The 11189-nt window shown below is 38.6% G+C and overlaps 2 protein-coding genes across 2 annotated transcripts; both read left to right on the top strand.

The window, feature by feature from the left end:
* Window positions 1–3930, top strand: selenoh (selenoprotein H). Its single transcript, XM_042493717.2, has 5 exons — window positions 1–114; window positions 510–636; window positions 1144–1286; window positions 2335–2454; window positions 3670–3930. Exons 1-4 carry the CDS (start codon window positions 99–101, stop codon window positions 2439–2441), a joined length of 393 nt encoding a protein of 130 aa, XP_042349651.2. The 5' UTR covers window positions 1–98; the 3' UTR covers window positions 2442–2454; window positions 3670–3930.
* A 1097-nt stretch (window positions 3931–5027) lies between these two features.
* clp1 (cleavage factor polyribonucleotide kinase subunit 1) lies at window positions 5028–9656 on the top strand. The gene is made up of 6 exons (XM_042493246.2): window positions 5028–5160; window positions 6007–6282; window positions 6459–6566; window positions 6675–6794; window positions 7776–7913; window positions 8061–9656. The coding sequence occupies exons 2-6, from the start codon at window positions 6010–6012 to the stop codon at window positions 8745–8747; spliced, it is 1326 nt and encodes a 441-aa protein (XP_042349180.1). The 5' UTR covers window positions 5028–5160; window positions 6007–6009; the 3' UTR covers window positions 8748–9656.
* Window positions 9657–11189: the final 1533 nt, after the last annotated feature.

Here is an 11189-nt window from a genome sequence, read left to right as displayed (position 1 = left end):
AACCTTCCCTATAGTGGTTTCGTCCGACACCCCTTCAGCCATAAATTGTGGTACAGCCTACATGCGCGGCGCGCGAAACTATTTTTTTTTTAACAGCAATGGCGTCTACAGCAGGTAAGGGTGTGTGTTTTTGTGTGCATTATACTGTGAAGAAAGAAAACTCTAATAAAGTAACACGATAGAAATGTGGAGTATATTGTTTCCAGTTTATAATACAGTTCCACTTTGTTGTAGCACTTGTGACAGCTGTCGTCATGTTTTGGTTTTGGTCAGAGGTCGTCTTGTAAGCTGCAGGTTGCCATGGAGCTTCGTTAGCTAGCTTCATGGCTAACTGTTAACGGTGGAGCAAAGCGTCCAAACTGGTGGGATTTACATAAAACTTTAGATCTGCCGGTTTCTATTGTCAGTCACAGAAGCATCAAATGAGTTCACGTTATGACTCATCCCTGGTATCTTCTACAATACTGATTAGTCAGTATGTAAACAAACATAACATCATGTGTGTTCAGGTCGACGAGGAAGGAAGCGCAAAGCGGAGGCTCAGGCCGAGGAGGAGAAACCATCTGTGGAGGAGAAGAAGGACAGAGGAGAGGGGGAAGACGACCAGGAGGGCCAAAGGGTGGTCATTGAACACTGGTGAGTAACTTATTAGTCAGGGTGCATTATTAATATCTAAAGCCAAATGGCTAGTGAGTGTTTTCATTTAACTAGTCGCTCTTTGCATGTTAACCATCGTTATTCCGACTGGTGAGCAAAACAATACTATCAGCCACATGCTTTTTTTTGCCAGCATTGTGCTAGTGGGTGGTGCTTAATATGTTCCCTTCTAGTGAGATCACATTGTAGTGGGATAAGCACTTAACCATATTCACTTTTCAAATACCTCATTATAATGAAAAAGTACTCAAAAGTTAAAGTATTACTTGGAATTTCCTCATTTCTCTTCCCTTTTACTCCTCCTCTTTAGTTTAGATGATATTACCCCCTAAAATGTAGTTGGGTATGAGTATCAAATGGTAATCACTCAGAGTTGCACTTGAGTAAATGCACAGATTTTTCATCATATGCTGCCATGCTCCTAATGGATAACTGTAGTAAATTGCACTGATGTTCACCTGATGGTTGATCTGTTATTTCTTGTAGTAAGAGCTGACGAGTGTATGGGCGTAATGCTGAGGAGGTGAAATCTGCCCTCTTGGCTGCCCACCCTGACCTGACTGTGGTCCTCAACCCTGAGAAGCCGCGGAGGAACAGCTTTGAGATCACTCTGCTGGATGGAGGCAAAGGTGAGGAGAAGGAATCAGGGAAATCCAAGAATAATAATTTAAAGTTTCAGTTCACCAAAATTAAAACCAACAAAAACACACAATTTTTCCAACCGCTGCTTGCCATGTACCCTGTCTGGTTTTATCTGCTGAGCTCATGAGTGGTGGTGAATGGAATTTCATGTGGTGGTTATAGCATTAAACAGAATCACTAAGCATTGTACCTTTCTGGAAAGTGCTCGAGTTACGTAGAATAATCACAGGCCTCGTTTTGGATAATTGCCGTAGTTTTATTCCTATTTTAAAACTCACTTCACTATTTAAATTCAGTATTTGTATTCTCCCTTTATGTTAACTGTTTTGCACCGAAACACCAAGTCAAAATCCTTGTATATCTAAATTTACTTGTCAATAAAGCCAGATTCTAATTCTGAACAGCTTTCATTTATGGGGCCTTTGGATCTATCAGAATAAACAGTGTGTGGTTAAGACACAGACATTGGGTATTTCAGCAGGAATGATGTATACAGGAGCTCGATGTGAACACAAACTTTAGAAAGAAAAAAAAACGAGTTGAATGAAACAACCGTTCAGTAAAGTATCATAAATTTAATTTTATCGTCAAGTTTAAAAGGTTTTGCATTGGCTGTATATAACTACAAGTGGGGAAAAAAGTAATATCTTGCCAGAACGTGTATGTGTGTGCCCAGAGTGGTTGTCTGTTTTGGCTCATTAATCCCCGCTTAAACAGTCAACAAGAGGCTGTGTTGACCCAGGAGTGCAGAATTGCCACCAGAGAGATTAAGAGACGTGCACATGTCTTATCAGCCATAATGCTCATGTCCATGTGTTGTGTTTAAATGTATGATTATTTTTTTCTGGACTGGCGAGGTTGCTACACCAGTGTCTTTTCACTTTCCACCTAGTTTTTGATTACCTGAATAAACACATGTTAAATTGTCTTGAGGGCACTTAATTTTACTGCTCTCTTCTGGGGGCTTTTTTAAACACTTAAAGCTTTGCGCATCTATATTTGTCCTACAAATGAATTTCTGTGTCATCCCTATAGAAACCTCTCTGTGGACTGGGATAAAGAAGGGTCCACCGCGTAAGCTGAAGTTTCCTCAATCTGATGTCGTGGTTGCTGCTCTAAAGGAGGCTCTGAAGACCGAGTAGACACCCAGTGAAGGTTTGTCATTTAAAAGCTGTCAGACAAAATAGTAGATACAGAATTAATCAAGTTTTGCACTGTCACACTTAATAATTCAGCTGTAATAAAAAGAAGTGCAGAATTAAATGAAACTTCGAAGACTTTCTGCATTATTTAGTTCTGGAGGTCAGTGGTGTTAAATGTAAAAGGGTTTCACACAAAGGAGATGAAGAAGGATTTAAAATACATGTGCAGTACATATGAAAAAATGGCTTTATGGGAGCTCATGTTAGAAATGCCACTTTCCAAAAAGTTATTTTAGGTTGTTGCTATTTTTTGTTTAGTTAGTTAAAATGGGACACATTACAAGGAAAGTTTGATACAATTTCATCTGTATTGACTGGCTTGTGAACCAAAATTGACAAAAAAAATATGATTATATGAATATATTATTTCCTTTGCCTTTGCAGTTTTCTCCACTGTTCAAAGAAAACCTTAAAGGGAAGTTTTGGTATTTTTCAATTGCTGGACCCTATTTTCCTATGTTTTTTTTAAGTGACCAATGGAGACAAAAATGTTATTGAGCGTTCAAAAGAGGACTACTAGGGAGAATTTCCGGTGTTGTTTTTCAAGTGTATCTTGGTGAAAAGATTTTCAACGTCATGGCTGAAAAGTCTTTTTTGACTGTTTTAAAAAAAAATGTTGCACTTTATTTTTCATAATCATAAAATGAGTTTGAGGCAAAACACATTTGCTCGTTAGTTTTTACCAGCATCTCCTGAGATACTTTGTATCTTAAAAATACATTTTTTTCTCCCAGAGCCATGCGTCATAGACTAAATTTGGATTTTCTTTTATGTCTTAACATTTTGTGAGTCACCAGCCGAGGGGAAACGTTAAATGCTTGTTAGTCGAGATTATGACACAACCTTCAGCCTGTAGACCATCACTAACAGACTTTTTAGTTTCTGTGGCAGGCAGAGTGTTGTGTACCCCTCTGTGAAATTATATTAGCAAGTCTGAAAATGAAATCAAGCTGAGTATTGCTCCTTTTTTTGCATGTTTTGCATAACAGATTTCAATAAACCACATGCAATCAGTTTTATACAGTTACCCCCCTAGTTTGCAGATGTGTCCATATTGCTATTTCAGACTGATGGCCTCTAAAGGTGAATAGTTCTGTAGTACACAGCAGTGTTGTGTTAGGAATGTTTGTATGTCAGAGTTTAACAAAATAAATTATCTTTCATGCAGCCAAGACTTCAGGAGACGTGGTCTGTGGAAGCAGAATGATGAGGAGAGACTAATGGGATGTTCTCAGTCCCTCCTCTGATGAACCAGGCTCCATCAGCTCACATCTTCTGGGTGCATGGTGACACCTAGTGGAGTGTCTTTGAGCCAGCACATTACTCAGATGCTGTTATGTTGTTTTTTATGTTTGTTCTTCCCCATTTCTGAATGGTTTAATTTGCTTATATAACATTTTTTAGGTAAATAAAGTTTCTTGTTTTGTAATTATTGGATGTTTTTTTTTTTATTAACTCTGACCAAACAGTCAGTGTGTAAGGAGGATCTTGTAACTGCAGTTTTAGGATTTTTATTGTCGAGTTGCAGCTAAATTGCAAAGAGAATTCTTGCAGAACGGGGGTTGATTAAAACAACCATGAATATATTTTGATGACTAGATTGAAACATTGAATCTTGGTTTATATTTAGTAATGATTAAAATGCATTTTCTACAAAAAAAAGTTGATCCACTTTTGATAGGATCAATGACATATTACCAGTATCACCAATACAGAAGCCTCAATTACATTCAAAGCTTCAAGATGGCATTTATGGCCATGTCTCAAAAAAAGTTTCTTTGTCAATTATTTGCACTTGCAGGTGAGGAAAATATAACAAGGTTGCACCTGTTATGTAGCAACTTTCATGCCTCATAAGTTTAACTTTTTTAAAAAAATGTTTTAAGAAAAAAAAAACCTGACAGACATTTCTTGTTTTTCACATTATGTAAAAATGGTGTCAAGTAAATGGCATAAAAGCTTTGGCTTATTTTAAGCACCCAGATTATCCCTATGGATGGACTGGTATATATTGGTTTATAGAGCAATCAGGTTGGACAGCTTTGAACTAACTTGAAAATTAAAGAACTTCAAGAGTATGATAAACAAATCAACATCATGGAATTATTGTAGGAGTGTAGGGTTTTTAAAAATGTATATATCAGGAAGTGAGCTAAGAAAATATCAGGAGGTGAGTTAAGAAATTTGCTTGTGGATGTGAAAAAAACAAGTACAAGTAACTAAAAAGCTCAGTGATTTTTATTTTTTTAAGAAGTATTAAATATGCATTATTTCGTGTCATGTGATGAAGACCTTGACCTCTAAGACTTTTTAATTATTTGACATATTTTGAAGAAAATATTAGAAAATGTTGCAGGAATGACTTTCCATACAGCCAGTGACAACAAATATAGTGTTTCTTAACCTAAAATGTAATGTTTTCCAAATTATTTTGAAAATATTATGTCTTTAAGTTTTTCCAAAACTTTTAATCGAACTGAAGCGAACGTAATATAATAGATCCATGCGTAGAACCAGAACGCGCAACACGTCAAGAAGAACTTCGAATGTGATTGGTTTGGAAAGATGGAACGTCATCATCACGCGACCAGCCGCAGCGGTTGTTCATCCAGATTTGAGAGCATATTTTTCATTCTACAATAAGGCTGTAAATTAGTTCGTAAGTACAATACATTCAAATAATAAACCCGTAGACAGTCACGTGACAACGTGGGAATAGCTCACTGGTTTTATAAGCGTTTGTAGGCTGTCGTTCTGCCTTCACTACAGAAATTAGTAGGGCTAAGTTAGCTTCGGCTTGCTAACTGCTAGCTAGCTGGTGCTTGCCATTAAGTGTGCTCATTACATGTGTTATAAAATCCTTTAGAAATCTCTTACTAAAACCCAAGACTTGACTGTCTATGCTACGAAATCCCAGAGACTTCTACTGCCTGTTAAACCTTTAAGAGTGAGCGTTGGCTACATTATCACACTTCGTTTGGTCGTGTGGGTGTACTGAGATCACTTAGGCAACTTGTTGCTTTTGTAAGATATGCCCCTCAAACGCTTAAATAGTAATCCATCTGTTAAAATATTTCAAGCACATCTTTTTAGCTTTAGTTTGCAACAACTACAAACTGGTGGCATAGTCTTTCATTCCTTTAAAGCACTATTTTTCCTTTCTAGGTGTGATAAAAGTAAATAAATAGTGTTTTTTTTTTGTGACTAGGTGTTACCTAAAGCTGTCTATTTGGTTTGTGTTGCAGATGTTTTGTCAAGAGACATCCTGGGGAAAATAACTGTAACTCAGCTTTTGATAAGCGTATAAATAATGTTTACCTATCAGAATCAATGATTAATCATAAAAAAAAGTATTAATACAAAACGGAAATAGTTTTTATAAGTATTGCAGTATTTGAGACATTGCCAGAACTGGTGTTGTGTTGTATATGCATTATGCATTACTTTTCCTCTAAATACAATGCTCTTATTACCATGTATTTGTAACATAGTTTTTCTCTTGTAGGTCATGGCAACAGAGGGTGTTGAAAAGGCGAGTGAGGAATCCCCTGTACCTGGGAAGTCGAGCACCAGGTTTGACTTGGAGAAGGAGACTGAACTTAGGTTTGAGGTGGAAGCAGGAGAGGCAGCAGAGCAAGTTGAGCTGGAGCTCCTCACTGGAATGGCTGAGGTTTTTGGCTCAGAGCTGAACCGCAACAAGAAGTACACATTTGGACCAGGTTCCAAGATCGCAGTTTTCACCTGGCAAGGCTGCAGTGTAAATCTTTATGGAAAGCCAGAGGTGAGCACCTGGAAGAAGGTCTATTAAAACATTTTTTCATGTGGGTACTTTTTTGGCTAATTTTGTGATTCACCTCACCAATGGGATATGGTATCACATTTAACACTGTGTGGCTTTGCGAGTTTTTTAATAAGGGATAGGCACAAATAACCAGCGTCTCTTTCTCATTATCACAGGTGGCTTATGTGTCCAAGGATACTCCCATGCTGCTCTACCTGAACACACATGCTGCCCTGGAACAGATGAGAAAACAAGCAGAGCGGGACAATGAAAGGGGGCCAAGGGTAGGTTTGAATAAAAAAAGCACTGTTTTCAAGGTCCTTTATTAGCAGGCTGACCAAATCCCAGTAAATACACTTTCTGTTGACTTGGAATAATGACTCATCCCTCAGGTGATGGTGGTTGGACCTACAGATGTGGGGAAGTCAACGGTGTGCCGGCTGCTTTTAAGCTATGCTGTCAGGGTGGGGCGGAGGCCAACACTGGTGGAACTGGATGTTGGACAGAGTGGGGTAAGATTAATCGATGTTTTCATAATAAACATCAATACAGACAACAAAACATCAGAGGAATAACGTCAGCTGATATTTCAAAGCCACTGGAAATACAAATCCACAATAACCTTGTAACTAATTAAGGGTCTTATGTACATAATAGAAAGCACCTAAAAATTTTGAAATGAGTTTCAGTCCAATTTCGAAATATTGTTATTTAAGTTTTTTGTAAACTTTCTTAATTGTATGTTTGGACATTTATTATGAAACTGTGCAGTTAATTCTGTGAACCAATCATAAAAAAATGCATCAGTTGTCTAACCTAAGCAGGGGCAGTAATGCTTGTTTATGTTCTGACTGAGTACACATCCAAAGATGAGGTTTTATTTTCAATTGTGGTCAGCTGTGGAGTCGTCCACAAAACTCCCTCATATGCAGCGCTCATTTCCCCAAAGACCTGTACAGTACTAACGACGAGAAAACAATGAATTTTGCACAGTATGTTTTGCAGCTGGAACTGTACCCTCTCTCCCTCCAATTCAGCCTCTCACTCTAGATATCATATGTCCCCTATGTCTTCACTACAGAGACTAATAATGTAAGTTACTAACCCTAGATTATGTTGAGCTATACATTTAACTGACTTATAAGGGAGATATCAATCAAAATGTAATCTGCAACTCCTACAAAGTCTTGGTCTAAACAGCAAAATGAGTAGATTTTGGAACTAGGTTGTCTGAATGTTATGGATGTTTATTTTCAGATTTTGTGTGCTCTGTTTTAACAGCAGTAAAAATAAGGAGATGTGTTGTATTTCTAGCACAGCAGTGAATTACTGTTTGTAGGTTGGAGACCAGTTGGGGTGCCATTTGTCCATTAAGTGGAAATATGGCAGTCAGAGCAGTTAATAAACCATCAAGGTCCAGAAAATCATCTTTTATAGTTGTTATTTCAAATGGTAAAACTTATATTAAGACTTAAGTACAATCTGCTCCTCAGGTGTCTGTACCTGGGACAGTATCTGCACTGTGCATTGAGCGGCCGGCAGATGTGGAGGAGGGTTTCTCAGTGCAGGCTCCTTTGGTCTACCACTTTGGCTCTACTACCCCGGGGACCAACATCAAGCTTTACAACAAGGTGAGAAAAGATTTTAACTGTTGTGTAACATGACAGTACGAAGCCAAAAGCCCACAACCAAACTACTATTTTAGTCTGCATTGTCATCAGTTATTCTGTTTTTCTCTGCCCACTTTAATCTGCTCTTTTTTTTTTCATAATGTGTAGCTGACGACATGCCTGGCCGAGGTGTTTTCCCAGCGCTGTGAGGTGAACAGGAAGGCCAGCGTGGGAGGTTGTATCATCAACACCTGCGGCTGGGTGAAAGGCTCTGGATACCAGGCTCTGGTCCACTGTGCCTCTGCCTTCGAGGTGGACGTGGTGCTGGTGCTGGACCACGAGAGGCTCTACAATGAACTCAAACGAGACCTCCCTCACTTTGTACGGGTTGTGCTGCTACCCAAGTCCGGGGGGGTGGTGGAGCGCTCTAAGGAGTGCAGGCGGGATGCTCGGGATGAGAAGATCCGTGAGTATTTCTACGGCTTCCGTGGAGTGACCTTCTACCCCTTTTCATACGAAGTACGTTTCTCAGACGTCCGCATCTATAAGATCGGAGCACCATCCATCCCCGACTCATGCTTGCCACTAGGAATGTCTCAGGATGACACGCAGCTAAAGCTGGTGCCGGTGACACCAGGGAGAGACCTCACGTATCATGTGCTGAGCGTGAGCAGTGCCGAGGACGGAGAGGAAGGTGCTAGAAAGGGAATAGTTGAAAGTCCAGTGTGTGGCTTTATTGTGGTGACAAATGTGGACACGCAAGCACAGGTGATGAAGGTGCTGTCACCAGCTCCCAGACCACTGCCCAGACACACTCTGCTTATCATGGACATCCGCTTCATGGACATGAAATGAGGAAACACTTAAGGCAAGAGGACTGTTTGGGGTTCATTTTTTGGAGGGGGTATTTGCTGAGAGGATTTCTTTTTTTCTCTTTGTGCTTTGTAAAGGCCTAGACGCACCAAACCGACATCAAAGAACTAGCAGCGATGAAAGCAGACTTGACTCATGTTGCCTGTGTCTCAAGTTCGCATGAACACACCACAAAGACTTAGAAACCAAGGGCAACAAGCACACATGTTCACACCTGCAGGAGAAAAAAATACTTTACATACCAGCAGACGGCGGTAATTTGTATTCGTCATTCAATATGGGGAACCGAAAGACCTTCATGACACAGTTGGCCTGTGAGCACATTAACAACACAATCCAAAGTTGAAAGAATGAAGCAAAATTATCATGCGCCAATAAAATACACCGTAAACCATCAGCTAACGTTTCAGCAGAAGAGCACAATGGCTAAAGAAAAACAGTCTAAACTTATATAACAAGTTGGTTTGACCTCACTCCTTCTTGACTTTATCTGTTTGTTTACTTTTCTCACTTCTGTTTGTCTTCTCGTGGGCTGAGCTGAACCGACCATCAGAGTGATTTCACTCACTGACAAGCTCTGCGGAACTGGCTAGAAAAAAAGCAGACGAGGCGTAGCGCAGGACACGTGCAACAGACGATCGTCGCCAGCCCAACGTTGACTGACGACTGACAGTTGGTTTGGTGTGTCAGGGCCTTTAATCATTACAGAGGGCAAAAGGGGAACAGTGTTTGTAGCTGCTGTAAATTGTACCCCATTTTATAGACCACACTGTACAGATATTTGCCAAGTAGTGGGCAAGGGATGTTTTATCAGGGCAAGAATTATTTTTCTTAATCTTTTTTATAAAAAATGTTTTTGTTCTTGAATAATAAATATTTCAAATGGAAAGAGTTTTGTGTTATTTATACTATGTTCTACAGCTGTCTCTTTTCTACAATTCAAATTCACTCTATATCAGGCTATGTGTCTCTGGTTAAGTAAAACTTAAACAAGTATGGGAAAAGTCTTTCCATTTCCACAGATTGTTCCTTTACAGCTGAGAAAACAGTAGGTTTTGCAAAATATTTCCACAAATCCTTGTAAAAACTCAGTATTAATGTGTCTGTGAAGAGGGACATTTGTCCTCTCTTCTCTGTTGTATACATCATTTTAATGCTCACCATGTCTGTTTTGACATACAGAAAAGTGGGGCAAAATAAACTTAATTGTGGGCCACATCCTCACTGACATGACCAGTATGGCAGTCAGTGTTTGGGAGCACTATAATATAAACACCTTTGCTGTTTATTCTGTAAACACCTGCCAGCCCATATTGTCAAATATTCTACAGGCCTATATGCTGTTTTAATGATTTCTCCTAGTTTTATGACAGCTTATAGGAACATATAGGAAGAGTTTGAAGCAACATGTACTGTGAGATGCCGAGACATATAAACATAATTAATGTATTTTCTGATTTTTATATGAAACATATTTTCTTTACCTAATTTTTTTCAGTGCTATTGCTCTAAACATCAGCTTTTATCAGCAGGATGTGGCTTCACCGTAGGTGGGTGTGTTGTGGGGGATTTGAGTTGACCATCAGGGATCTATGGTGAAAAGCTACTGTACTAAAACTTCTTCACATTAATATTATTATTTTGTTTCTCATAGTAATTATAAGTTAAGTAAGCACTTTTATATTACGCTATTTGTTCACAATTTATTCAGTCTTTCTTGAGTGTAATCTTTACATTCAAGGATGCTGAAATCATTACTATTTTACAAAAACATTATTTTACATAGAAATACATAAAGGTGCTACTTGCACTAGAATTGAAAAATGTAAGTAAACAATTATTTGTCCTGTTTGATCATCTGATCTCCAACAACTTTATCTAGACACCATATAATTAGATCATTAGGTAATCATTATTGATTTATATTTCTCTACAGCTGGCTTTTTCTCTACTATTAATGACATTTGCCTTAAATGGTACTCGCCGAGTATCATTTATACTCATTCTGAAAGGTTAAAAGCTGTAGATTGTAATAGGCTGTCAATTGTTACCTTAACAATAGTAGGCACAGTGGAAAGAGGTCACCCAGTACAGCTAACATGTTAAAAACTTACTGATGGGGTGTGGGGTCATAGCTACCACTGATAAATGACTTGATGGGTTTTTATAGGCTAACCAAGTTTGGGTGGGACTTAACATTTTTAAATGTAATGTTTTTTTTCTAGAAAAAAAGATCAAATGTGATGAAATATAATTGAAACAGTTCATTCTTTTGGTGGCCTGACAAAAATGATAAAAGAACTGTAGAGATAGCCCTGCCTTTAGACCCGCTGAGTTTCTTACAACTCTCAGACTGTTAAATCTAGAAAGGATAAAAACTGCTACACATTTACTTCTGTTGCTCCAGCAAAGGTATAGCATTTT

This window comes from Plectropomus leopardus, chromosome 8 (genome assembly GCF_026936395.1).
Source record: "Plectropomus leopardus strain MGB_pleo_1.0 chromosome 8, ASM2693639v1, whole genome shotgun sequence".
Taxonomy (NCBI): Eukaryota; Metazoa; Chordata; class Actinopteri; order Perciformes; family Serranidae; genus Plectropomus; species Plectropomus leopardus.
Note: the sequence above shows the minus strand (reverse complement) of the source record. Positions and strands in the feature narration are given on the sequence as shown.

Coding starts and splice junctions, on each gene's coding strand:
- clp1 (XM_042493246.2), top strand. CDS start 6,010: ATGGCAACAGAGGGTGTTGAAAAGGCGAGTGAGGAATCCCCTGTACCT. Junction 6,567..6,674: donor ACAATGAAAGGGGGCCAAGG/GTAGGTTTGAAT, acceptor CTCATCCCTCAG/GTGATGGTGGTTGGACCTAC. Junction 6,795..7,775: donor TGGATGTTGGACAGAGTGGG/GTAAGATTAATC, acceptor TCTGCTCCTCAG/GTGTCTGTACCTGGGACAGT.